The sequence below is a fragment of the Bombus fervidus genome, chromosome 12, assembly GCF_041682495.2.
Source record: "Bombus fervidus isolate BK054 chromosome 12, iyBomFerv1, whole genome shotgun sequence".
NCBI classification, from domain to species: domain Eukaryota; kingdom Metazoa; phylum Arthropoda; class Insecta; order Hymenoptera; family Apidae; genus Bombus; species Bombus fervidus.
Window position 1 is genome coordinate 4,671,252 of NC_091528.1, and position 27,351 is coordinate 4,698,602.

The 27,351-nt window shown below is 35.3% G+C and overlaps 3 protein-coding genes and 1 pseudogene across 7 annotated transcripts; 2 read left to right on the forward strand and 2 right to left on the reverse strand.

Annotated features, from left to right (window-relative positions):
• Positions 1-15,714: 15,714 nt before the first annotated feature.
• Asun (integrator complex subunit 13 asun) lies at positions 15,715-18,650 on the reverse strand. The gene is made up of 9 exons (XM_072015068.1): positions 18,307-18,650; positions 18,164-18,238; positions 17,804-18,090; positions 17,635-17,725; positions 17,347-17,554; positions 16,891-17,270; positions 16,640-16,801; positions 16,231-16,562; positions 15,715-16,146 (listed from the first exon to the last, which is right to left on the reverse strand). Exons 1-9 carry the CDS (start codon positions 18,520-18,522, stop codon positions 15,861-15,863), a joined length of 2,037 nt encoding a protein of 678 aa, XP_071871169.1. The 5' UTR covers positions 18,523-18,650; the 3' UTR covers positions 15,715-15,860.
• A 432-nt stretch (positions 18,651-19,082) lies between these two features.
• Sta (stubarista 40S ribosomal protein SA) lies at positions 19,083-21,332 on the forward strand. Its single transcript, XM_072015069.1, has 6 exons — positions 19,083-19,238; positions 19,666-19,827; positions 19,904-20,109; positions 20,348-20,635; positions 20,862-21,086; positions 21,176-21,332. Exons 2-6 carry the CDS (start codon positions 19,695-19,697, stop codon positions 21,251-21,253), a joined length of 930 nt encoding a protein of 309 aa, XP_071871170.1. The 5' UTR covers positions 19,083-19,238; positions 19,666-19,694; the 3' UTR covers positions 21,254-21,332.
• Positions 21,333-22,465: 1,133 nt separating this feature from the next.
• Yrt (erythrocyte membrane protein band 4.1-like yurt) lies at positions 22,466-26,914 on the forward strand. 5 transcript variants are annotated; one of them, XM_072014630.1, is made up of 8 exons: positions 22,479-23,066; positions 23,137-23,454; positions 23,859-24,006; positions 24,135-24,311; positions 24,395-25,099; positions 25,193-25,626; positions 26,027-26,440; positions 26,655-26,914. In XM_072014630.1, the coding sequence occupies exons 2-8, from the start codon at positions 23,290-23,292 to the stop codon at positions 26,784-26,786; spliced, it is 2,175 nt and encodes a 724-aa protein (XP_071870731.1). In that variant the 5' UTR covers positions 22,479-23,066; positions 23,137-23,289; the 3' UTR covers positions 26,787-26,914. The 5 variants fall into 5 exon arrangements, with proteins under 5 accessions (XP_071870735.1, XP_071870731.1, XP_071870733.1 ...); XM_072014632.1 differs by having other exon boundaries at positions 22,479-23,022; XM_072014634.1 differs by lacking the exon at positions 26,027-26,440 and having other exon boundaries at positions 22,466-23,066.
• LOC139993390 (5S ribosomal RNA) lies at positions 22,498-22,616 on the reverse strand (annotated as a pseudogene).
• Positions 26,915-27,351: the final 437 nt, after the last annotated feature.

Here is a 27,351-nt window from a genome sequence, read left to right on the forward strand (position 1 = left end):
GCTGACCTGACCCAGGGATAAGTCGCGTGATCGATGAGGGGACTCGCTGAGAAGGGTCAGATCCTTCCAAGAGGGAATTAAGTACATCGTCCTCTTGTGTCGCTTTCCTCTTGGATCTTCCTGGAGCCACGAGAAAAATTATTCACGAGTGAAACAAAGAAGATATTCGCTGAAATTTATCGTTCATTTCTCGAGGGGCTGAGAAGGGACAGTAAGGATTGAAGATTTGCAGGATCGTTTTCGCGAGACCAAGGTTCATGACTTGGAGTAACTCGATCGATTTTTATGCTTTGTGATTGTTGGATGGAGTTAAATCGAATTTGGTAGTCAATGGCAACTCAAATCATATTTGTCATGTGTTATCATGTTTGTATTGATAATATTGACTTTGGAATATTATAACGATTCAACGATCTTTTGGTCTCCGCAAATTAAGGTTCGTTTATACAGAAGAGCTGAGCTTGGAACGATTACTATAGTACTTGAGATACTATCGTACTTAAATGATTGTCATCGATGGTTCGGCAAATGCTTCAAACATTTAAACAAATGCTTGAAACAATGTTTGCCAAACATTCGTTAACAATTTTTAATGGCTTTTATTTAGCTTACTTTTCTGTCCATTTGTCTGGCTTGATGGAATTTTGTAAGCGACATTTCATCCACTTGCTGAATTTTTAAATAAAAATAAAAAAAATATATATAAATTTTAAAAATTAAGAAAATCGTTTTTATTTAAAAATGTACTAAAAAGAAGGAAATAATTTTCTGAACCAAGTATCGTTAAGTAATTGAATGTAATAATAGTATACAGGGAAATCTGTATATATCGAGCACACGTGGTAATCATATGATAGGATATTACTCAATTGTTGAACTCATATTACTAAAAATAAGTATCTGGCGGTCCCATTATACATTTACGATGCATCCTCCATTCGGCTAACACCTCTTTTGTTCTCTTGAATGAATTTTTTCGATAAAGAAATTCCTAACGAAGACAAGGAAGGAAATTCTCTACCGATTACAAGTTAAAAGTGAAAGAACATTTGACTCAAATCATGAATTCAAAATTTATCTCATCAATTACAGAGTCTTTGAAAGTGTTAAAATTGTGAAAACTTTGAAACTGAATTAATATGATCCTACCAAGTTTCTATTTTTAGTAATATGAGTTCAACAATTGAGCGATATAGATAATATATACAGGTTTCCCTGTATAGTATTATTACATTCAATTAGTTAACGATACCTGGTTAAGAAAATTATTCTTTTCTTTTTAGTAGATTTTAAAATAAAAATCATTTCCCTTTTAATTTTTCAAATTTATGTATCTTTTTTACGATAAACTGCCTTTCAACTAATTCCGTCTTCGCTCAAGGGTTCTTACTATTTAAGACGAGCAAAATATTTTTTATTTCTATATTTTCGGGCTCGTTAGTTTAGAAACGGATTTGGCTTACAATTCCTTTCATTTGTCCTTCAATATTTGTCGTATTTGCCTTAATATCTCTCCTTAGTTAACTAATCGCTCATGTACTTAATCTAATCTACTCTACTTCTACTTTATTATTACTGAACTCTATCTTCGGTTTTGTTTGTTTGGCGAGCGAAATATCGATACTTATTTTTACCACTGGCTCAGTTTTATTTAATAAGATATCAAATGGATATCTTGTCAGTTCGAGGCATTTGGAAAATTTTGCATTGTGATTTTTAACGATTGTTCTTAAAGAAGAGAGTCTCCTCTATTCTTATTACACTTCTATAATGCAGTTGTCACTGCATCTATATTTTCAATCAAAGAATTTAGAGGATTATATCGACACTCGCACACTCAGGATTTTCACCGTAAATGACTGATGTAACGAAACATTCGTCTCAAGCTTCGACAGCGTGATCCTTTCAAGCTCAACAGATGTATAAATCAACGTTTGATCGTTGAGCAAGATCATCCAAGGAATTTGAAGAAGACCTTCCTTGCCAGTGCACCTCGAGTAATGAAAAAGAAATCGATACAGCGACGCGTTGTACTGTTTTCAATAACTTAAACGCGACTGTTCGCAAATCGATTAACATCTTTTGACGAAAACAAAACTAGCGGCGGCGAAAACGAACCACGATCTTTGCTGTTCGATCGACGTCAAGGTTCGCGTATCTCAGGTGTCACAAGAGGTTCAAGATCCGGTGATCAATTCGATCATCTTAACAAACTGCCATTTAACGTTACTAATTAAGCGATCGTAATGAATCAACGGACACGCCATGTGCTATTATTCTTTGTATCGTGTCTAAAATCGCGTATATTCAGACTTACAAACGTTGTCTGTAGATGTGTGTCTTCCCACAAGATTTCTGGATATTTGATCTCACGCATTTTTCGGAGTTCTGGATAAAAGTCGCGGACACGTAAAGTATTGTAATATACGACACACGATATAACAAATCGTGAAAAGTGTACACATATTGACTTCTATAGGAAGATCACAGGGGAAAATTATGATAAGTCATGTTTCTATATCTTTTTTTTCTCCTTTTCTTTGCAAAGGAGCAATTTTCACTTACTTTATCTTGCGTCGTTTCAGGCTAGATTATTTATTTAAAATATATATTTACGAACATCTCAAACGAGAAAAATAATGTATACATATGTGACGATTGTATCTTTGTATCTTTTGCAATCATACTTGAATTAAAGAGAAACTAAACGTACACATATGTACCAGCATTCCTCGAGAGGGTAACATTCAATACACGCCAATCCCGAAACTATCTTTTTATTTCGCTTTCAAAATTGAATAGGAATTTTCATCATCCTTTTAGAATATTCATCCATTGTCACGACATCAGTTACTCTTTTAGGTCGTTCTATATAAGATGTCCTGTATTTATTACACATTTTTAGAAGGTCTATATATTTTATAGAAATTTGTATGCGGACACACGTCTGCAGACAATGTCTGTAACTCTATAAACGCCATAACATTCTTTTTCGCGAATCAAAAAATCGCCAACAGACGAAAAAGGAGAGAAATAAGAAAAAAAAGAAGAAAATCACATTTTGCCTTGCCTTCGACAAGCACCAGTCGATCTTTAGCGATCGTTCGTGATGTCCATTTACCAATTTTTCTCGCGTCTCTTTTGAGAGAACAAGAAATGAAAAAAAAAAAACGAAAGCCGCGCGACACTTTTCGAATTTCAACCCCTTCACCACCATCGCTCCAAACCCCGGTGCCCGATGAGTTTCGACTACATTTGTATAGTGCGCTTCTGCGACCAATCACGATTTTTGTTTCCTTTTAAAGTTAGAGTAACGTGTAATTCTTGGATTAATTGTAAAGTAACGTGATGTCATTACGAAGTACGAGGTTAAATAAATTATTTGAAAATGTTTCTTGTTGGTGTTTCTGCTTAACCAGAAACTGGACACACTGTGTGAGTGAAAACATCGTACGTTTTTTCTCAGATGTTTTAAAGTATCTTATAAAGTTGATGGAAGATTTATCAAGTCTTTTGAGAATTTCAAGAAATAAAACAAAGACGAAAGACGGCAACTATGTACTTATAATCGTAACATAGCGTGAAGCTTTAATTCTGGATATTTAGTAGAAAAATAGTGAGATTATGCCATTGAAAGGATTCTTTAAGATTATTACAGGACAGTTGTTATCTCTTCTTTTTTCCGAATTTTCCAAGATATCTATCATTTCTTTAACACATATCTTTTTACGAAGATAAAATTAAAAATCTTTTTAATATTACCTAATCGAGTGTACCTCGATAAATATTGGCTCATCCCATAAGTAATATATTGATTTTCGTATTACTAGATCAAAATAAACAATTACCTTTTGGTAATCGATCAGTGATAAATTTTCTCGTATATTTTATAGTTCACTGTCTTCTTCTATGAAGTTTCCTATTTCAATGTTTTAGAACTCTGATAGTAACAACTCCCCTTTGTTTCGAACTTAACTCTTAGAAAAACCGCATTATTTATGAGACGACCCAATATATTTTTAATATATTTATGAATCAAGTGCTACAAATATTGGTACATTTATTTAACGAAGTGATTATTAATTTGTTCTTGAAATCGTTGAACCGTGTTTCGCATTACTTCCAACATCAAACAACGTAATTGAGAAATTTACCAGTCAACTGAAACGACGTACTGGGCTGTCTGATGCATCAATAGATTCACAAGAGTCATACAGGTCCCATTACGCAAAAAGACACGTTGCAACGTTCGTTAATATGTACGAAGCAATGAACTCGTCTCTCGAGGCATCTAGTCAACGCTAGAGGAATTGATCTGTGAATTAAAACGACTCGACTTCGCAAATAATAAGTTCTTTTGGTAATAATCAGAAATAATATGCAAAAATATACGAAATTACCAAAGTAAATTGCTGCTTATGGTATTCAAATTTAAGGAATGATACGAATGTTTATTTAGGTTTCACTTAAAAATCTTGAAGTCTTTAATAAACATCTATAGTCTAGTATGAATGATTCTAGAAAATAATTTTCAAAATCCTTGCAAACAAATTTTTTATGGCGACTTTTAATATCTTTTTGTGACTTCTTTATTAGAAATGTACCTATTTTTATGGAAACGTGATAATGAAAGAAACAGTCGCGGATTATCACATTCAAGAAAGATCATTTTGAACAAAACTCCTCCGAATGATCAAAAACTCAAAAAACTTTGTAATTAAAAATAAGTAGAACTAATCAATATAGGGAATAAAAAAAACGCGTTTCAGACAATTTTTATTGAAAAATACGTCATGATATACACGGTATGTCATCAGTCATCTATAATAAATCTGATATCGAATAACCATGTGACACACTATGCATGTCACCCCAATAAAATAACGCTTTGGTTAAAATTTCAAAATGATGTACACGCAACAACTTCTTATTCGAATAAATTCTTATCCAAATAAATACTCAGTCCATTGGATATTTATTGATCAGTGGCGAATAATATTTGATTCTTTATTTTTATTCGTTATCTTTTATTCGAATAAAATTTTCTTCGACGCTAATAAAAACAAATAAGGGTTCCAAAAGAATTTGCGAACATAGGCCATTTAATTTCCTATTAAAAACAAAGAATGAAGTCAAATGTTTGAAAGTATAAAACAACGTCCGTAGACTTGTACAGAAGTCTATACCGGCAACTTCACGTAAAATTTATCGCGAAGAAGCGACTAATTAACTCGGTAAACTTTCATGCACGCGAAAACGAGCAAAAGCTCTCGACGCAAAAGGGGGATCGATCACTTCCATTTTCCGGTTCGATTACGAACAAGGAAAAAAACATCGACTTTTCCCCTTTTCCTCTTTCTATAAAAAAAAAAAACTCCATCGTCCACGTTTTCTCCCGTTACTATGTTTATGTCGCTATAAAGGTGAACATGAGGTAAAAAATAAAAAATACCAACATTTTGTGCTTTTTTTTATATTACCATCAGTATAATGTACATAAACACAGAGTAGGCGCGGCTGATTCTTTTCGTTCCCTTTTCTTCCCCACGGTTCACTTTCCAAACAAGGTTATTAATTTTATGCTGACCTCTCTGAAGAATAGACACAGTAACTGTAAGAAACATTACTTCTTAAAGACTAACTACAGAGAACGACAGAACTATATAGGAAAGAATTAAAAACCTAAAATAACAAATTATTAGAATAATTCGGATGGTGAGGGTTGGGTCAATTCTGACTCACGCAGATACTTCATGGGCATTTCTTTCGAAAATAGAATCACGTAATATTATTTTATCAAACTACATGGACAATTTTATTTTCTATGTGGATTTTTCTATCGCATAGAGTTGTCATAAAAAAATCTCTCTACGTAATCAGATGTTCGTTTTATCATTATAAAATAAAATAAAATATCGCACGCTCGTAACAACAGTGATCCAGCCTTCTGGACAACTTTTAATCGACTAACATTATATACAATATTTGAAAGAAACCACTCGCGATAGAATCGCTTTTTAAATTAATCTAAAGAGAAGAAACAATGTTTCACATAAAGCAAATGAACCAGATAATCTTGATGAAGAAAGAAGGAATTTGATGGCATTCGTAGATGTAGGGTTAATGGCAACGTAATACACGATACACCGGTTGTAATTACACGTCCATTAACCGTACGCCGTAGCGAATGGTGCGCAAACAAACGGGTAATTGATTCGAAATTAATCGTACCTAAAAGGAGCAATTAAGTTTCTTGCCTCGGTGAGAACCATCGATGATCACGAGGGAGATTGGAAGCCAATGGTTCAATTGGGACAAGCCGAATTTACGAGATAATTGTGCTGTCGCTGATTAGAAAAGAAACACAGCCATTACTTCGTCCGTTGATACGTACATGGGGATCGTTAACCCATCCCCATGACGATATTCCCGATGTCGATGACGATCGTTATCCGACGAGGGTGATAATGATCGCGATGACGACGATGATGATACTTGGCTTCTCAAGTATTGACATAGACGAGACGCACTAAATAATCGTTGATTCTGGCTTGAACATTCATTACGGTGATTGTTAATTCGGATAGCTGGATCGTTAGAGGATAAAATAGAATGTCGAAATAGAGGAATTCTGAAAATTATTGCGTAAGAGATACAATTTTAAGATAATAATTGCATTTTAAGTCAAGATACCATCTTTAGTCGCTGATAATTATGTGTTAAACAGTTGAAAATTATTATTTCTTGAACAATCTGTCTGTTGAAAATTCTCATTAGATATAGTTATAGAATTGGTATATCGGGTTATCAATGCAATGTATCTATTTCTGTTAGGAATAATAAACGTGTTTGAATATAATATTACCTATTATAATGCCTACAATATGATAACCGTACATGAATATGGCTATTGGTAAAATAAATAAGCAAATGATATTACTAAATGATAGATTAATTGAATTATAACAATCAATAACATAATTTAATTACACAGACCAAATAATTAGACCTAACGAATGAATAGATCAAATAAATGAATTTCATAATAAAAGCTAAATAATTAAATAAAACTGAATGTGATGACATCGCAATTAATCATATCCCTTTCTATCAAATAATACATTATGAGAATACAGTCCCATTTAATAAAAACAGCAACTTTTTCCTTTATCCGTGTCTCATTATCGCAATAAAAATTGCATTAGCATGAACAGAAGGAATAATAAGACGTAAATCAATTCAATAAATGATCTTTATTTTAAATCCTTATCATATTATATCGATTCCGAAGTTTCTTTAAATTTTAAACATAATTTCTGGGGAGCTGATCATGGATGACCGTAATAACTATCGTTTATACGCAGAGTATAAAATGGTCAGAGAAAGAAACACTTGATTTACAAGTCTGGAGAAGCCTGAATCCACGTTGGTCACGGGTCGGACAAAGTGAAAGTGAAACGCTCTCCAATCTCTACACGACTTTCTCCCAGTGCTCGTTCCATGATTCCACGATGAAACTCGATCAGCAGTCACCATAAATCTCTGCATTTCTTTTCCTTTCTTTCTTTTTATTCGCTTTTTATTACCTTTGAAAAGTACAAGAGTGGATCTTTCGATGCATAAAATGATTCGTAATAGAATTTTTAGAGTCAAAAATAGATATCTTCGCTTAGTTTAACGAATCGTCCCGATTAATTTAAACGAGAATTCGAAGGATGGAACTGAAATAAAATCCGAGTGCGTGGTAAGGAAGTTTTTATTTTCGCCTGGTATGCGTTATTATTTTCGTCGCGACGACCATCTCCAAGCGTTCCTTTCCGGCGCTTCTAAAATTAAGGACAGAGGCAACCTTGCGGCGTGGTTCGTTGCCAGGAACGTCTGCTTGTAGCTACCAATGTAAATTTCCTCCGAATCCTGATGGGAAATCAAACGAATACGAGAAATTCATCAAGGAAAAATCGCCCATACTACGAATGATATAGTTAATCTTTTTACACAACAATTTACTGTCAAATCGATGATTCGTTTTCTGCGAAAGACTTGTGTTTTTTTAAATTTTACAACTCAGATCGGATAGGATGATCAGCTAATTTGTATAATTTCGCTAATAATATTACTTGAATCGTGCAAAATGACATGGCTCTAGTAATTTTGATGTTATAACAGATTTGTAAAAGATCATCGCGTTGAATAGAATAGCAACTCCATTGAAAATCATCTAAGCAATTATGCTCCAAGTGCAATGCACAAAGGCTTCTCCCAGATTACAGAGGAACTTTCATGACGTGAGGTCATTCGGGTCTTAAATTAAAGCATCGAGTAATGACACCAATTGATGCTATGTAATATACATTTTACTTGACAATACACACGCATTGTAACATTCCACTTTTGTCAATAAGGTTCGAATCAGAGCTAGCAACAGGATATAGCTATTTAGTTTTACGATTCTGATTGAGGTTTTTAGCTCTTATCTCCTGAAACTCCTGTCAATTCTTTCACCCACAGACACTCACCATATAAACTGTAACGTCTGGTTGATTTTACGATTTATATCTTAATCTCTTACGTGACCAGCTCACGAGTCACAAGCTGATGCGTCTCACTCAGGTCACGTTCGTGTCCCTCCCCAAAAAAATTGGAACAGAATTTATGACGCTTAGTACTCACACTAGAACGTATCATTGTATCATAGCAAACTTGATCAAATTTTCCTTGAAATTATTTCAATTACTTTGTTATTTTCATAAAATGAAACAGCATAGAAAGGATAACTTTATTTTAAGATCAATCAATTTTCTGTATTAGTACCCAAGTTTTCAAAGGCATCAGAAGAAGTAACAAATACAAGATACTTAAACCACGGGTTATCGTCTGCAGTTCACATCCAAATCTTCGAACAATGCTTCCACCAATCCTCACCTTTCCTCCAATTTCTATCGTATCACCCATTCAAACTTCATAAAACACGTAAACCACCACAGCCAATTCTACATTGTCTCGTAAAAATTGCAGAAGTCTAACCATACCAGAAACACAACATACATGCACTGTCAACGCCATTCACATTCCTCCGATAAAACGACGCTTCGATGCTCGATCCGTCGAACTAGAAGAAAGCCGGAGGAAAAGGAGCGCGGGGTCATCACCGTCGTTCCAGTGACCCAGTAAGGTCTGGCACGACCTTCGAGGCGATGTGTTCACCCATTTAAAGCATCCTCTCCCGTCCTCTCTCCCGATATTCTCTCTCACTTTCACTCTCTCGGATTGCAAACTTGTACACATAAACCCGCATCGCCTCTCTTCGCACAGATGCACATGGCCAAATATACACAGAACCGACATACATATGGACGGTGAGAGAGAGCGAGAAAGAGAGAGAGAGAGAGAGCACGGAGAATTAACCGCGGTATGGAGGGCATCGCGACGAAGGAGACGAGGGAAAGGGCAAAAGACGAACCGTATACATATATACCATTGGGTGGACGAAGTACGTGTGAACGTGGAAAGAGAGAAGACAGAAGGAGAAAGAAAGAGCGTGTCTGGTGGTAGGTCGGCTGCGAGCGAAAGAGGTGACTGCCGCGAAGGGTGGAGCAGGATAGGATGCAACAAAGCACCGACAGGTCGTGTGATACCCCGTTACGTCACAGACGGAACAACTGGTTGCCTCATGGGGAGTTTGAGGAGCTCTCTCGTGTACCAAAGCCACGCGGCGGAAGGTCGAAAGGGAGAGGAGAGGAGAGACGATACCGGATGGGGGTATTCCCAGGTCCGCGGGACCGCGAGGGGAATCCCGCGGCCGTCAGGAGGGAGGATGATATATACAAAACACAAGGTCACGAGTACGGCTATAGGTATCTCTCTGTAAACACGGCCGGTGACGTAGCAAGCACGTGCTACGACGACGTTACCATGGCGGGGGCGATTTGAGGGACACCCTCTCCGCCACCCTCTCTTCTCGACCGCTCTTCGTAACTGCTCTCTCTTCATACTCTCTTCCTTCTACTTTCGATTTCTCCTACCATCGCATCAGGACTTTTCTTCTCCTCTCTCCTGCCACGCATTGTTTCTCTTTCCCTCGTTCAAGATCTATCGCCTGGATCTTCTTTCGTTCTAACTTCGACTCTCTAGAGAGCAGAGATCCTCGAACTTTACGTATCAGCCGTGACTCGGTTCCGTCAGCTTCTTCATAGTTGGTTATGGATGGTTTTAACCAATACGATGAAGGTGCCGATTGGAGAAAGTGTGTCTTCTCTGTCAAAAAAGTGTCGCAAAAATGAAGGAACTCGAATAGGGTGAATTAATCCGATTCATTAAGGTGTGTTAGCTTTGGCGTAAGATAGTTCAAGGGCTGTCTTAAGACGCTTACTCTGTTATGTAACACAAAATGTTGAGTTTTAACTAAGGCTGCAGCTCAAGGAATCGAAGCTCGAGGTTGAACGACTAATATAGAAGAAACTTTCTGTGGAACAATAAAAAGTACATCAAAGTGGTGGATTTTAGAAAATTTTGTCAAATAACGGATAGTTTGGGAAGTATATTGGAAAGAAACGAAATTTTCTATAATTCGTTTCTATATGCCAAATATAAAGTATACAGCACAAAATATCTGAAATGATTTAATCTTATCGTTAATGGTCCACTTTCTATTAACATAATTGCAATTATTTCACTAATGTAATATTTGCTTACGATCATTTCGTCACATCCTGTCATTAGGCAACGTTAATCCACAGACGCTTTGTTTGACGAAAGTTGTGGAGTTTTGTACGTTCAACTCGGATCGAAGATCCTTCGCTTGGCGGACGGTGGAAGCAACTCTAGAGTCCGGCGTAATAACCCTTTGAATAATACAATACGAGTCCAATAGCAAATTGCCGACGATATCATGACACGCTTTATAAACGCAATTACACTTCAGCATTCTGTTTGTTACTTGTGCCTGTACGTCCTAGGGAAACACGATACGCTCGAGGCTTTTGACCCCGAGCAGCTGTCCTTCCGGGATATACACCTCCGTTCGTAAAGATTCGCGAGTAAAGGAGCTAAACCTGAAAATTAGGAATTCATTAGGGACTTATTGAAACGCTTAATCCTCTTGTGTAAAGTCACGCCCTGGTGTCTCATATCAAAGACTATAACGCGTGAGAAACATAATTTTGCTAAGAGGGTGAAAAAATAAACTCGTAATTTAAGAAATATCTTTTTTTTTCGTGATTACTATTACATGAATCGAAGTTATTCACGTTTTATGTATCATCGTTAGCTTCTTCACATCCACAGACATATTTGTCCAGCAAATGTTACAATCTTTACCCGAATTAATTAAAAAACACATAGTATATGTACATGGTCCATAGATGATAACACAAATTAGTTTCCTACCCACGAAAAAGAACAGTCGGAGATCATCCGACAAAATGATACGAAATAGTAGTCTGAATTCTTTAAAAGCGCGAAACAGATAAAAAGAGAAACCTTTCCTTCCGGTACGAAGAGATTCGGCTCTCTGAATTTTTCAAGCTATATCGTAACGTATTCCATTGAGGCAGACGAAAGCGTGCAGGACTCGTTTTCCCGCTACACTCCCCGAGGGTCAGTGCGTCCCTTTGTCGCCCCCTTTTCAATGCTGCCTGCTTGCCTGGCTCCAACTCAGTAGCAGCAGCTGCCTCTCTCACGAAGAGACGTTTTTCAAAGTCCCCTTCCGTGCTAACGATCACCGGGTCTCTTCCTATCCCCGATACGAACACGCGACGAGGGTCGAAAATCCCGCTGGGAGATTATTTTTCCCTCGTCACCCTTCTACCTTCTCTCACTCTTCTCTCTCGTTCTCTCTTTCCGACCTGGCATTTCCGCCAACGAGAACTCGAAGGAATATTACGAGCCTGGAATACGTTTCCTAGACGCGTAGAAACTTCTACCCTAACCCCTAGTCGACTTTATCCCGGCGATTTCGTCCTCCTTCGACGATTTTTACCTCTGTCCTTGATATGTATGATCGAGTTCGGTTTCTTAGGTTTATGATAAGCGGGTTTTGAATTTGGCGTCTCTTTGGCTTCGTTGTTGGTATTGCGATAAGATTAGAGGTTTCGGTGATCGATAATTGTCGCTATAAATTTTGGTTTGCCAATTCCTGTGGCTGTGGCAAGGAAATGGATCTTAGGAATTTGATTTATTGAATATTACAACGAGTATTTTACTTTGGATATATTACATGTATATTTTGATTACGTTCCATGTATCTGCACATCTATAAATTTTCCATAAGCGCATAGTCTACAGCCTAATCAACTTCAAATTTCATCAATTGTGGTCAAAATATACTAATACAATCTTCTCTAAATTCACGTTAAAAAATCTCAGGAATACTTCTGGTCATTTACAACGATAATAACTTCCTAATACTTGTATTATCGATCTCATTACCATTCGATAAACATATACATTGTAAATAAAATTTCTTCTTCTTTAACGTAATCAATAACAATCGACATCCCATCAAAATCTCATTAACTTCAGATACTGGAGGGATCCGTATGCAGCAATCTAATACACGTTGTTAGGACCAGCTCAGGAAACTAGTTCAAGTCTGGCCAAACTGTAGTGTTTCCTTCGAAATCGATCAGCTGGCTTCCACTGACAGTTGCAGTAGCCGCGTACTAACCAACTTCGCTATAAACAGAACTACGTATACTCTTCCTCGACGTCTAACGATTAATCGTCGTATTCTACAAACAGAGGTTCTTTTTCGGGCAAAGCTCGTTAATATTGCGTTAAGGTTTATTTCGCTGATTCATTCACTGAACTGGACTGTGACAATGACTGATGCATTTCGAGACGAGCATTCCATTCGGACACGGTGACGTTCCAAAGACGCTCAACTCCAATACTCGAGAAAGCTTCGACCCCGTCCAGAAGGCACAAAGACCAGGAAGCGAAGCGACGATGAATTATAGAGGCCCAGCAAACGGAGCACGTCGCTTCTCTGGCACAGATCGATATCCACTCCACGAACTTGCCAATGTGTACCAAGAATCGATAACGCCATGCATTATCGATGGGTCTTCCGGTAGGACGTCCAACATGCCCCGAAGCTCGTATCCTATTTGCCAAAAGGTAGAAACAGATAAGCCGTTTTCCACACTCTATCGTGCAGACGTGCTGTGTGGATCCAGTAGTTTCAAAAAAAAGAAACACGGCAAACTGGCAGAGCAGAAATTTCGTGGGAGGAAAATAGAATACTTACAATCAGGAAAAATTAGGCAAAATGTATCATTATATCACTGTAAGTTATCTTCACATAATATTAGTTATTTCGTTCGTAAAGTAGTTGGTTAGTAATTTTGTATGGTCTGTCATTCAAGGTTTCTTGCATTAGGTAACTTAAATATCATTTTCTTAAGTGACGAAAAAATGAGAGGTGGTGGATAAAGCAGAACCTCTCATGATGAATTTACAACTATGCGTCCTTTGATTAAAACAAAGTAACCATGGACACGTAAGGATCGCAAACGAAGGTCATACGAAGAAATGTATATCAATGTATATCATTTATGTTTCTGGTGAATATTAAAAAAAAAGGTCTATATTTATATTACACCTTCTCTCTCTCTCATAAAATGAGACACACAATGTATAATTATTATTATATATAATTATACATAGCAAGATCGTAATTGTACTTACAGCCTTAAGACCTCAGCCTACGTCTCCACTCTATATTTTAAATTACGATCTCGTTTAATCATGATTTACAGTATATCAAAAGAAAATGTTAAATTACATTACTTACGAAATGGCCTAGTAGTAGCAACGCAATAATCTTCGAAAGATATATGATATTTTTTAATTACGTTGACTGAGGGACGCTTATTCTATTAGTAAAAGCTGAAGTTAAGCGGTCATCGAACCGGCGTTTGGAGCATTTTTTACCGAATTTCTAGCGAAACTTTTTCTTTGATGTTTTACGATGTTAGCATCGGTAATTAGCGAGTGACATTGATGATTATTAACCAGACTACGCGGGATGTTTCTCTTTTCACCGTTGTTCGTTCAGTGACCCTTTGTCAGGATCGATATTTGGGGTAGATAGGCGAGGTAAATTATAAACGGCGGACTCTTCTTCACGCTACCACCTGCATACAGCTGTGTGTAAGCTCTGGATCAATAATTCTATCTAATTTATTTTTCCGGCTGCGTCGCGACGCGAATTTCCCGGCGAGAATATCAAACGCATCGCGATAGAATAATTTCAACTAACCGAATCATCCTCTAATCGCTAATAAAATATCCAATTCTCTAATAAAATAAAAATTTAGAATGCAAGTTACTTCCGTCCTTTCTTTCTTCTTAATAACAAGTAATTAATCGACTATCAACTAGTTTTAATATTATTCATTATTTATGAAATTAAGTAATTAATAAATTATTTGACTAACAAATCCTTCATAGAAAGACATTTTATCAGAGAAGGATAAAGGAACAATCTTCTTTCAATAAGCCCGATATTATCAATCATAATGACAATTGGTATCGCATTATGCAACCTATTCTTTCAATCCTAACACTTGTATAGTTGTCGCATTAAATACGAGGGTAGCGTTTTAATTGTTTCGCGTATCGTGTCTCGATTATTCAACTTCTCACAATAGGTGCCATAATAATTGCGTAAGATGAGTCGTAACAAGCAGCGTCGATAAGAAAAATCCATATCCACGGGCGGACCGACGTGCCAAGGTCAGTTCACGCAGATGACGTCCCCGCGACTGATTTATCCGAAACACGACGGAGGAAAGGAAAGCCGGGGATACGGCTGTAACTGGCCGAAGCGAGGAACGAGCAAATCAAAGTGAGACGAACGAGCAGAACAGCACGTGCACGTGTGTATTTCACGTGACACATACACACGCACATTCCTAGGTACGTAGGTGTAGCACACACATACACATGCACGTGTGTGTCGAAACGAATCACATAGAGATGTGTATATGTGTATATATAAGTATATATATACATATATATGTATATGTATATGTATATATGTACACCATTGACCGGGGTATCGTCTGTCTCGGGATGAATGAACCATTACGTCACGCACTTGTACTCTCCGATCCCCTTCCGCCTCTCTTTCCCTCTGTGTGCTTCTCCTCATCCGTCGATTCTGTCTCCGTCTCTCTTTTCCCCCGTCCTCTCGTGCTCGCATTATATTATGTGCAGCAGCAAGCATACCTTCCTCCTTCCTTCCATCGATTAGCGGCGGAATTCCAGCCGGGGAGGGAGAGACGATAGAGAGCTATAGTTTCGATGGAGGTCAACGTATCGCAGTGGCTCAGACACCCGGCAGACGTGTCTGCCGCTGTAAAACGCCGAGGGACGAAGGACGCGGGGATGAGAGTCGGAGTGGATCGCTTTCGTTGTACCACTGATACACTTTCGCGCTGTTACTCGCACATATCTTCGGGCGCAGGTGCATCGCTTCGCGTATCTCTTTCCGTTGGATAGCATCGGTCACGTTGCAACCCTTGCAACTGTGTCTTTATACTCTTGTATCGAGAATCTCGTCGAATTTGCTCCATTCCTTGAAGCGCGCTAAACGTTCCTTCTAGGTACACTTATATCTATTGGTGAATCAGCATGCGGGATGAGTAGCACTCTGGAACATGATGATACAGGATAGTTGATGTTCTAGGTACAAGGAAACTAGTAGACCAGTTATAGCTTAAGGAATTGTTATTTGTTCCTGGTCAAAATTATTGTAACGCATTATCCATTACGACTAATGGTAGGTAACAAATAATAATTATTGTAACTAATATTTTATATGCGTATGGTTCATTAAAATTTCTCGGGTCAAATCGTTAGCCTTCCAAGATAGGCTCGCGTGGCTCTCGCCCAGTCTCTTTTAAGTTGGGATATAGTTTTGCCTTGGGACCATCACTATTCACTCTTCCATGGAAATCAGGTTTCTTCTCCTTAGGACCACTTCTTTGCAACCAAATATCTAACAAACTTTTAGGCGCATGGAGACTACCCTTGTGGAGTTGTTTTCCGAGTGACATTGATGTACTTGGCGGTGGCGACATCGGTGAATCGGTTGTTGCTCTTATTACGCTAGCTCGAGCAGTTACATCTTCTTTGCCAAATCTAAGAAACGATATAAAAGGTTAATTGTCTTAGAACATTTTTTGAATGAAAAACAAAAGAAATGTTGCAAGAAATTATTCCTACCCATCTAATTCGCGCAACGCCTGATCCAATTCGACTTTATCTTTGTCATCTTTGCTTCGTACTTCGAGGAGACAAGTTAGAACTTCAGAATGTGCAGCAGAATTATTCGAATGGTGCTTTAAGAATGTTTCTAATTCTCCCCACAGCAGCCTGTAGTGTTCTTCCCTGCGTACACCACCTTTCCCACCACGGCCACCTCCTATACTTGGTAGTGGTAAGGTTTCGTGTTTTGCTTCTAATTGCAATAAACTGAAGATCACCTGTTTACACTGTACGACCTCCTCTGCAGTAAGTTCTTCCTTTACCATTAAATCTGGCAATGGATCTATTAACTACAATTCACATGAATACTATTACATACTGAAGTTGCACTAGAATTTATCAACTAAATTTTATTTGAAATATGTACCTGTTTCAGATTGAACATAAGTGTACTAGAAATAGTAATTGGCCAATATTTCGTATGTCGTTCTAATCTGGATCTCATCTTTTCTGCTGGACCTTCGGTATTACAGTTTGTACTTCTTTTTAAAGGCACCAATACATTATTCCTCATCAATCTTCCAAAATCCTATCACAAATAATATATCAATTATAGAAAGATATTCTGGAGAAATGAAGATTTTTTTCAAAGGAAATGTATAGAATGTATATATTTACAGTTATTCTGTAATCAGTGACACGGCCACCACAACCTTCGCTAATGGAAGGTGGATCTTCTAATACACTTCTAGCGGTTGATAATGTATGTATAAAAATTTCCCCACCGTGTGCAGCAAGTAAATGAGAAATAGTTTTTCCACCACTCTTCCTGGCCATTTCCAACATTACTGATCTACCATTCAGCAAAAAGTTGATCAAACAAGAGGAAGGTCTACTATTTACATCTACAGGTGTGATTCTATGCATGGCTGTGCAATTTTGCATTTCTGCTGCACTGCACCCTCGTGGTGTGCACCACTTCAAAGTCACTGTTTCATATTCTGATCCTTCTTCGAATCTTCTAAATGTTTTAATTAAAGCAGAATCTTGTGGGTTTCCTATAAAGATATTCGTGTAATGTTTTCATGCATATATCATATTGAATAATTTATATTTTACAGTTAATAGTACAACCTTTTAAAATTGCTGAATGGGCAGCTGAAGAATGAAATATCTCGACGTCATAATTTGCAGAAGAACTAGCATTCTGTTCTTCTTTCATTGGTATACCGGTTACTGTTGTACTAGCTAAATCATAGTGAGATAAAATTAAGTGAGACAATTTTGAATGTAATGCGGGTGCCTTAATAGAATGTACTTCTACTGTTAACAATGGTGAAACCTAAAACAAAATTTTTTTAAAGTAATTCTATTCATATACAATTGAAAATTTACGTATGAATGGTGAAATAAATAAAATACCTCTCTTGGTCCCTGACTAGTAACTTGTGACTCGATATTATTAGGGAAGATGTTCAGTATAACTAAATGACAATAATCTACTGGTATTAAACTGAAATACAAACACAGCAATTATGTTATAAAATTATACATATACACAATGCTATATATTATTGATTTAGATACTAACTGATCTGAAGCTAAAGCAGTTTTATTTTCTTGAGTTAACTCATTCAAAAATATATTTTCCAAGTTTTTCATGTTGCTATTATCTCGTGCACTAGTAATACATATCACTCTTCCTCTATTAACAAGCTTACTAGTATTCTCATTTAATGATGTTCTCTTGTCATGTTGAATTTCTGAGCATTCGTTAAGCGTTTCAATTGCTACTCTCAAACCATGTATAACTGAATAATCTTCTCCAGGTTTTGGCATCTTCGTTGGTATTCCTAGAATGGCTGTGCCATTCATTATCTGTAATCATAATGATCATAATTAGACATATTACTTTTAAATACAAATACATTATACATTTAATATTACTTACATGATTTAAATTTTGCTGCGATGGACTCCATGAGTTCAATACATATGCTGCACGATCGGTTACAACAAATCTTATCTGTAAAGGATAAAAAATCAAAATATACAGATTTTACTTGACAATAATAATTAAATAAAATAATATACCAATTTTCCAGTTGGGAAGAGATCCCACACTATTCTACAGTATTCTAGTGAAGCTTCTACACTGCTGGTCCATAGAGATTTACAAACAGGTGCCAAAGGAATTAAGTTTTGACCGCGACTCTTTAGAAAATCAAATTCTATTGGAGCTTCAGTAGATATACCAAAATATGGCGTGTGATCCAAAACAAAAATAGTTTTATGATTTGCCGGATACATTCTTCTACAACATCTTAATAAACTGCTTTTTTCACATACAACGCGTGACAGTTCGTTAGATATACATTTATAGAAAAGAGGATAATGCCTCGAGAATATACCATATTATAGGTTAGAGTACAAAATATTCTAAAGATGTTAAAATTACATGTTTTTATTATTATAAGAACATAATAGAGTAATTACATTACATATATATATATATATAATATATATATCTAAAGAACTTTATAATCATATTGTAACATTATAATTATTTTTATTTATTTTATTTAAAAAGATATTGTTTTATAAATACAAATACAACATAATTGTTTTCGCAGAATATAAATTAATCGTGTACAATATTTAGAAAATAAAATATTATAAAGTTAGTGGGTTAAATAAATTGCTTTGGTAAATTACTGTAGTATTATAATAAATTTTATTTGTAAAATTCGTCTTGTAATGTATTAACATTTAAAATTCCCCGGTGAAACTCGATGCATTTCCGTTTTATTCTCTCTTCAATTACAATTCCATATATTTTTGAAAAATTCAAATGCTACTTTTTCTAGACAGTTGACTTAGAATGTAAAATTATATTATAATTTTTATAATAATATGAAAGTTCTATATTAGAAAAAGTAAATCTTTTCTCCTCTCCTTTTCGCTTAACAGGAATTAAAGCATGCAACTTCCTTTCCAACTGGAAGTCTCCTAGTGGCATTGATAACGTGAGTATATTGAAATCTTTTTCTTTATTTATATCATTTATTTTTATGTGCAGTATAAAAAATTATTAGTTAAATAGTAAAAATTGTATAGGGATTAAATTTAATGTAAAAATTTATATTAATAACAAGTGTTTACAATAAATTTATATTATAACCTTGTGGGCTGATACACGTGGAGTATCTTTCAAGTAAATTTTTAATAATATTTACATTTTCTGGTGTTGTAAATGTTCATTCTTTGTTAAAATTTCTATATTCAAATAGTACATTAATTTAATTTAAATTATTAAGAACATAAGTAATTTATTTCACATTATGAAATAAGGTTATGTGTAAATAGAAAGTAGGAAAATAAATGAAAAACGTAATTAATAATTATTTGTTTAGATCAATTCAATAATGATGTATTAACAATGTGTATGTTTAGGTTACTCGTAATTCAACCACAACGTTAAAATGTCAGGAGGTTTAGACGTATTGTCTCTTAAAGAGGATGATGTTACTAAAATGTTAGCTGCATATACGCACCTAGGTGCTGAAAATGTGAACTTCCAAATGGAGCAATATGTGTACAAGAAGAAGAGCGATGGTATGTTTTGTTTTATATGCAATACAATACTCTGATTGTTAATTAAAATGGTTAAATATATTATTTTAAAATATAGGTATCAGCATTATTAATCTGCGTCATACTTGGGAGAAATTGCTATTAGCAGCACGTGCCATTGTTGCTATTGAACATCCTAGTGAAGTGTTTGTTATCAGTTGCCGCCAAACCGGGCAAAGAGCTGTTCTGAAATTTGCGCAGCATACTGGAGCTACTCCTATTGCTGGACGTTTTACTCCTGGTGCTTTCACTAATCAAATTCAAGTTAGTTACTCAATGCTAACCTTACCCTGTCTGGTCAAATGACTGGTTTCAAAATTTAATTAAAATTGTATATATTATTTATTTTATATTTATTATATTATTTTAAATGATGAACATTCATTTTCCATAATTTATCTTTGCTGGTTTAATTTGGCTTAATCTTTTCTGATTTTATTTAAAGTATGAATATTATGGTACTACCAAATTACAATATAATAATGTTGTCAATTATTTTTAGTCTGCATTCCGTGAACCACGTCTGTTGATCGTTACTGATCCATCTACCGATCATCAGCCAATTACCGAGGCCAGTTACGTGAATATCCCAGTAATTGCTTTTTGTAACACCGACTCACCTCTTCGTTTCGTCGATATTGCAATTCCCTGTAATACAAAGAGTCTTCATTGTGTTGGTCTTATGTGGTGGTTGTTGGCAAGAGAAGTACTGAGATTAAGAGGCTCTATTGCTCGTGAAACCAAGTGGGATGTTGTCGTCGACTTGTTCTTTTACAGAGATCCAGAGGAGGTCAATATTTATATGATTATAATAGCATTTACTTTGTTTTGTTTAATACTTCTATATAGTTTCTATCTATACTTACACTTCCTAAATGATGAAAAAATAATATTCAGAAATGCAGTTGTTGACCTTATAGAATATGGCTTAATCTTTGCTGAATATATTTCTGGAGCTTATACGTATTTTAATGTAAATGACTAATAAATAAATTGTCGAAATAATGTTTCCACAGGCTGAGAAGGAAGAACAAGCTGCCAAGGAAATTGCACCTGCTAAAGAGTTTGCAGGAACGGTTGAAGTTACAACTGCTGCTGAACCTGGATGGGTCAATGAAGTTGACACTGGTACCGTAGCTCCTGAAAATTGGGCAGACGAAGTAGCAACTCCAACTGCAGCAGCTATTCCGACTGCAGGAGCTGCACAAGCATTCCCAGCTAGTGGGGACTGGGCTGCTCAGGTAATAATAAAATTCCCTTATTTCTTGTAAAATAACTTGATATTAGAAATAAAACAAAACATTATTACTTATTATTTCCTGCTAAGCAGACTTCGGACGAATGGTCCACTACAGCACCATCTGCCACAGGACAAAGTTGGGGAGGTGCCACAACAGAGAAGTGGTAATATCATTCTCTTTGATAATTTTTTACACTGACAAACTTCGTACAGTGTATGAAGAAAAATAAATATATAAAAATTTCAACATGTTTTTATTATTTATATCATAGACCGTCAAAAATAGGGAATTAGTTAAAAAGATCCAATAATAAAAGTACATAAATTAATATGTCCAATCACATATTCTTAGAAGTATTTAATGAATTTACTACGAAACATCACCTTACACCGGTGAATATAATGTTGTTATACATTAGTGCTTCTCCCGTCTACGGACAATCCATGTGCTGCCATCTATTACATCGGAAAGGAACTGAAACTTAATCCATTTATGGATAGATGGCAGAATGAAACTTGTCCGAAGACGAATTGAGCTTATACTTAAAGGCCTGTCGGGCAAACCTGGTGCTGCCATCTATTAGAAAGGAAAGGAACTGAAACTTCAACCATTTATGGATAGATGGCAGCATGGGGCTTGTCGGAAGACAAAAATTAAGCTTCTTGTCCTGAAAGGTTTGTCGGACAAACCTTGTACTGCCATCTATTAGAAAGGAAAGGAACTGAAACTGCCATCATTTATGGATAGATGGCAGCATGGGACTGGTCGGAAGACAAAAATTAAGCTTCTTGTTCTGAAAGGCCTGTCAGACAAATCATGTTCTCCCATCTATCCATGAAAAGTCCAAATTTCTGTTCCTCTCGTTGATAATAGATGGCAGTATGTACGTTGTTCATGGAAAAGGAGAACAACATAGTGCAACAAAGATAGATATATATATATTGTGTTAGAAGAAGATGATTATGTTGTGTGACGAGGATAGACGAGGATAGAAGATAAGGACAGAGATAAAGTGGAATAAGAACCGTACAATCGACTATGATATGGTATCCTTATAATCTGGTTTATATAGTTTTGTAATTAACTTATAGAATTAATAATGTAAGTCTTGCAATATTCTTATAAACTCTATTTGATTCGTATATAAACTTCAAATTTTATCTTCATTCTAAATTACAATGCGGATGGTGTATATTATGAATATATATATATATATATATATATATATATTCATATATATACATATACATATATGTATGTAGTTTATGGGTACAATATCTAATTAAAAATGGATTATTTACATTTTTCTTTTTCTCTACGTGGAAGAAACCTTTGTAATTAAAAAAGACTTCTTTCAGCGTTATTTTTGCGAAATAAAAATTAAATTATGTGAAAAAGAAAATTGCAGAAGTGTCAACACCACACGGAGTTCCCATGCGGTCAATCATCTAAGTACTCTCCGTACTCAGCGCTGCGTAACTTTCGTGATCGGACGAGAACGAGTGATTTCAACGCGATTTGAGCGTTGACGCAATACAGTAGGGGGTTTAGACTCTTTTACTGTGTTCTTTGCCTTAGATGAAAAGGTGATGCTCATTATTAAGATGATAGTTAACTTCTTTCCTCTAATCTTTAATCTTCTTCAATATTTAATTAGACACCAACCAAATTCCTTACCATACAAACATCTTTAAAAACAAATAACATATATTATTTTATGAATTTTATTTAAAAGAACGTTTAACTGAGATTAGGAGTAATGTACTCTTGACAAAAACAAAATCTACAGTTCAAATGACACTTCTTAAATAACGTTAAACAATTCTAACTAAAACTAAATGTTCGCCGATACTAGCCCCATCTACTTATCAACATAAAAAATATTCGCAGCGTTCAGTACCAGTGGGACCAAGAGATGTGTATCTTCTTCGGATAGGTTTGGATTTCGAGATTTATTATGTCTAGTCAACAAACATAAAAGTAACATAAAATCTCTTTTCTAATCCGACTTCTAACATGTACGTTTAATTAATTATTCTTTTCCTCGTAGCTTCGACGTGGTTACGCATGTTTTACGTGTACAAGTGGGCGTATTAACAGACGCGACGTATCGCGGAAAAGTATAATATCCGCGTAGAAGAAGGAATGTAGCGTTTTGGGTCAATATATCGTTTGTTGAACGACAGCAAATTTGTTTCGACGTATGTCAAATAAAATGTTAAGATTTTTGTCACGACGTAGGGCTCGTAGTGTCAGCGGACAGACTACGTCGTCCCAAATAAAAAATCAGCGATTGCTCAGCAATAAGAATGTTGTTCAATGTAGGGTCGTTTTGCTTGATGGCACGGATCTACCAATAGAATTGTCAGTGAGTAGAATAATCTATTAAAAAACAATGGTAATTATTGAAAATATTTCTTATCTAATAAATAATATTTGCTATTCGATTTTTATGCCAATGTTTGGTTAATGTAAATAGGAAGGAGCGATGGAATTGATTGATAACATACTGAATATTAAACCTGTTTCTTTGTAAGAAATTAGACTGATTATGTTCTTCTCCTATAATCTTCATTTTTTATTTTTTAGTTCTATTTTCTATCTCCTTAATTTTTATACATCTGTGGTGCATTTAATATTTTCCTTGATTCTATCAAATTAAATTGTTTCTTTCTATAAATACCACCCATGTCTGTCTTACATATTATTATCATCTTTTATATTCTTGGTACACAAATTTTTATATTTTTGTGAATTATTTTTGTGTTACAGAAAAAAGCATTGGCTAGCGACTTATATGAACAAGTGTTTTATAGTTTAGATTTAATAGAGAAAGATTATTTTGGATTGCAATATACAGATAGCAATAATGTTCAGCATTGGCTCGATCCCACTAAGCCAATAAAGAAACAAGTAAAAAGTATGTTTGTTTTTTCTATGCATTAAACAAATTTCCTTTTGTTCATTGAAATTAATGCATCACTTTTCCTTCCATTTCCAAAATTAATTATTCGTTGTTTTATTATTAACAAATGATATTTTATGTAGTTGGACCACCATATACTTTACGGCTCAAGGTAAAGTTTTACTCATCAGAACCTAATACATTGCGTGAAGAATTAACAAGATACCAGTTTTTCTTGCAATTAAAGCAAGATGTTTTGGAAGGAAAACTTCATTGTCCTCATCAAGTTGCTGTGCAATTGGCTGCTTTATCTCTTCAATGTAGGTATCTAAAAAAGAATGAATAAGTTAAGAAATAATGTGAATTTTAATTATATTTGATATAAATTTATTTGTACTTCTAGCTGAACTTGGTGATTACGATCCTGCCATACATAGTGCAGCAACAGTATCAGAATTTAGATTTGTACCAGGCCAAACAGAGCAAATGGAGCTTGAAATACTTGAAGAATACGCCAAATGTTCTGGTCTTAGTCCAGCACAAGCTGAATCAGCTTATCTCAGTAAAGCTAAATGGTTAGATATGTATGGTGTAGATATGCATACCGTTCTTGGTAAAGACGCATGCGAATACTCTTTGGGATTAACGCCAACGGGAATCTTGGTCTTCGAAGGCACACAAAAAATAGGCTTGTTCTTTTGGCCCAAGATTGGTCGGCTAGACTTTAAAAAGAAGAAACTAACATTAGTTGTGGTGGAAGAGGATGACGAAGGGAGAGGAGAACAAGAACATACGTTTGTGTTCAGACTTGTCAATGAAAAGGCTTGTAAACATTTATGGAAGTGCGCTGTAGAGCATCATGCTTTCTTTCGATTACGTGCACCCGTTAAAGGTGCTAGTGGACGCCAAAATTTCTTTCGTATGGGTTCACGTTTTCGTTACAGCGGTAAAACCGAATTTCAAACCACTCAGCTGAATAGAGCACGCAGAACAGTACAATTTGAAAGACGACCAAGTCAAAGATACGCGCGTCGTCAAAGCCATGTTTTAAGAGAACGTCAACGTCAGCAAGTGGAACAACCGCAACCACCAGCTCCAGTAGTTAACAGTAAGTATAAAAAAGTATTTTCTTTGTGCCAGCAAAGATATAAAATTGCTGTATAATGAATTTTCTAATCTTGATAAGTATTTTTCTTTATAGACGAAGAAGAGTCTTTGCAACGTCAGCCGAGTCAATGTAGTACAAAATCGTCAGACTCCAGCGTACATGCTACGTCTTCACCTTTGGTAGATTCTTTACTGAAATCACTGGCCAAAGATCAGCAACCTTTAGAGCCTAGAAATCAAACAACAGTTGCTAACACTGAGAAAGAAACAGAACCTGTGAAAACGAGTTTAATCATCGAAAATATGACTAACCAAACATCGTTAGTGCCAAATAATCAAGTTGGTGGTACCTCTTCACTGCCCCCACGTACGCCTATTCCGCCAGAATCATTAAAGTGTAATATACTGAAAGCAAAGTCTCTAGAGCAAGGAAAAAATTCAAATTTGGTTTCCATTACGTCTATGGATGCATCTCCAGTTATTACTAAGAACAATCAGCATTCGGATGCAGCAACAATTGTATCGGTGGTAAGAAAACTAAAATTCTTTAACATTATTGATATTATTCATTATGCAGCATATTGACATAATTACGGGTAATTTATACAGTAGAAAGTTGTTCTTTTAGAATGCTATTGATTAATTGAATTACCTTACATTTTTTAAATAAATGCATTCAGAAAAATATTATTTGGTATTTGAATTAGTACAATTGTAGCAATTACGCAGACATTACAAACAAAAGTTTATAATAGACTTAAAAAATTTGTATATACGCGATATATTCTTTCATTTTATGGACACAAATATGCCTTGAATTTTTCTTTTTCATATTTTGTTTCGTCGTTTTCCAATATTTGTTTTATCGTTTTGTGCTTCTAAGCTTTAGATGTGATTCGTTTGCTTTTTTGCGTTACCTCTTATTTAGGGTGGAGATAAATTGACACTGTCAGTAAGTGGTGCTATGATGACAAATCCATCAGCGGATGACAACGTTACCGTAACGCATTTTTCTCTAGACAGTTGGGGACAAATTGAACAAAAAACAACACAACTGAATCCTAAAGTTTCAAATCAATCTCAGAATCCGTTCAATCCCTTCACTAGCGATAATAACAACGAAGTTTCTGAAAATACCGAGGAGGATACAAAAACGGAAGAGGAAAAGAAAGCGAATACAAACCCGTTTATAGATTCGAATCCGTTTTTGGGTTTGCTTAATCCTTTTAAAGAAATACAGCCCACGGTTGAAAAGAAAACTGAAGTGGAAACAGAGAAAAACGGAGCGAGAGTCGTGAAAACTGAAGAAATACAAACAACTACTACGACTCTTACTCACAAGGTGTGGCTCATTTTTGAATGTTTGTCAGTTAACTAATGTAACACACGTAGACCTTGTATTCGTCTAAAAATGCTTTAGCTTGTGCAAATTGTATGCAAATATGGGCTTGTTTTTTTTATCTTTTTTTAAACATCTGTAAAATCGTAAAAATTTTATATCGAAATTACAATGCATCTGAATATTTAATATTCTGCATATTTTTCTTCTGTTCTAGGATGATAATTTGGCTGTTTCCGATATCAGTCCTTGGCTAGTAGCCGATCCATCACAAACAACGACGGCAGATCAAACTCCAATTAAACATACAGTAATTACGAGGAAGACTGTAATCACAACGCAACTTTAAAGTATTAAGTAATCAACGAAATATATAAAAACGCATTACAATTCTAAAAACAAAAAGAAAAATATTTATCAAATTTGGTCTTCCTTATAATATGTACTGACTTGCTTAAAGTGCCTATAGGAGTACAATGCCTAATAATAATAATAATACATTGCCTAAGTAGGAAAAGAAGTAATACAATAAAATGAAAGAATAATTTGACATATTATATCAATGGGACCAGTCAGCATTTATATTTTTTGCAAATTACGAATAATTTGCATTTATGTAAGTATTTAATTTTATATAATTTTAATTCATATAAGCACCTAATTTGAAAAATTGTATTAATTTTTACAATTTTAAGAAATATGAATTGTATAAATATAATTCCCAAGTAAAAATTATTTTTTTTATTTGACGCATTTTTTATACGAGATTGATGTTTTGAGTCTGTACTTCGAGTAATATACCATTTGACAACTGCATTAGTACTCTTTAATGCAAGAGAAACCATGCATAGAAATCAGATTTTTTAAGTACAGTACCTATATCATAAAAAAGTTAATATTTTTTCCATATTTTT

Excerpts from the sequence above, each read along its gene's own strand:
- Sta (XM_072015069.1), top strand. The coding sequence starts at position 19,695 with ATGTCAGGAGGTTTAGACGTATTGTCTCTTAAAGAGGATGATGTTACT. Across the intron at positions 20,110-20,347 it reads CTTTCACTAATCAAATTCAA|TCTGCATTCCGTGAACCACG; the intron begins GTTAGTTACTCA and ends AATTATTTTTAG. Across the intron at positions 21,087-21,175 it reads GTGGGGACTGGGCTGCTCAG|ACTTCGGACGAATGGTCCAC; the intron begins GTAATAATAAAA and ends CCTGCTAAGCAG.
- Asun (XM_072015068.1), bottom strand. The coding sequence starts at position 18,522 with ATGTATCCGGCAAATCATAAAACTATTTTTGTTTTGGATCACACGCCA. Across the intron at positions 17,555-17,634 it reads CTAGTCAGGGACCAAGAGAG|GTTTCACCATTGTTAACAGT; the intron begins GTATTTTATTTA and ends ATTTTGTTTTAG. Across the intron at positions 16,147-16,230 it reads GCGTTGCGCGAATTAGATGG|ATTTGGCAAAGAAGATGTAA; the intron begins GTAGGAATAATT and ends ATCGTTTCTTAG.
- Yrt (XM_072014631.1), top strand. The coding sequence starts at position 23,290 with ATGTCAAATAAAATGTTAAGATTTTTGTCACGACGTAGGGCTCGTAGT. Across the intron at positions 24,312-24,394 it reads GGCTGCTTTATCTCTTCAAT|CTGAACTTGGTGATTACGAT; the intron begins GTAGGTATCTAA and ends TTGTACTTCTAG. Across the intron at positions 25,100-25,192 it reads ACCAGCTCCAGTAGTTAACA|ACGAAGAAGAGTCTTTGCAA; the intron begins GTAAGTATAAAA and ends TTTTCTTTATAG.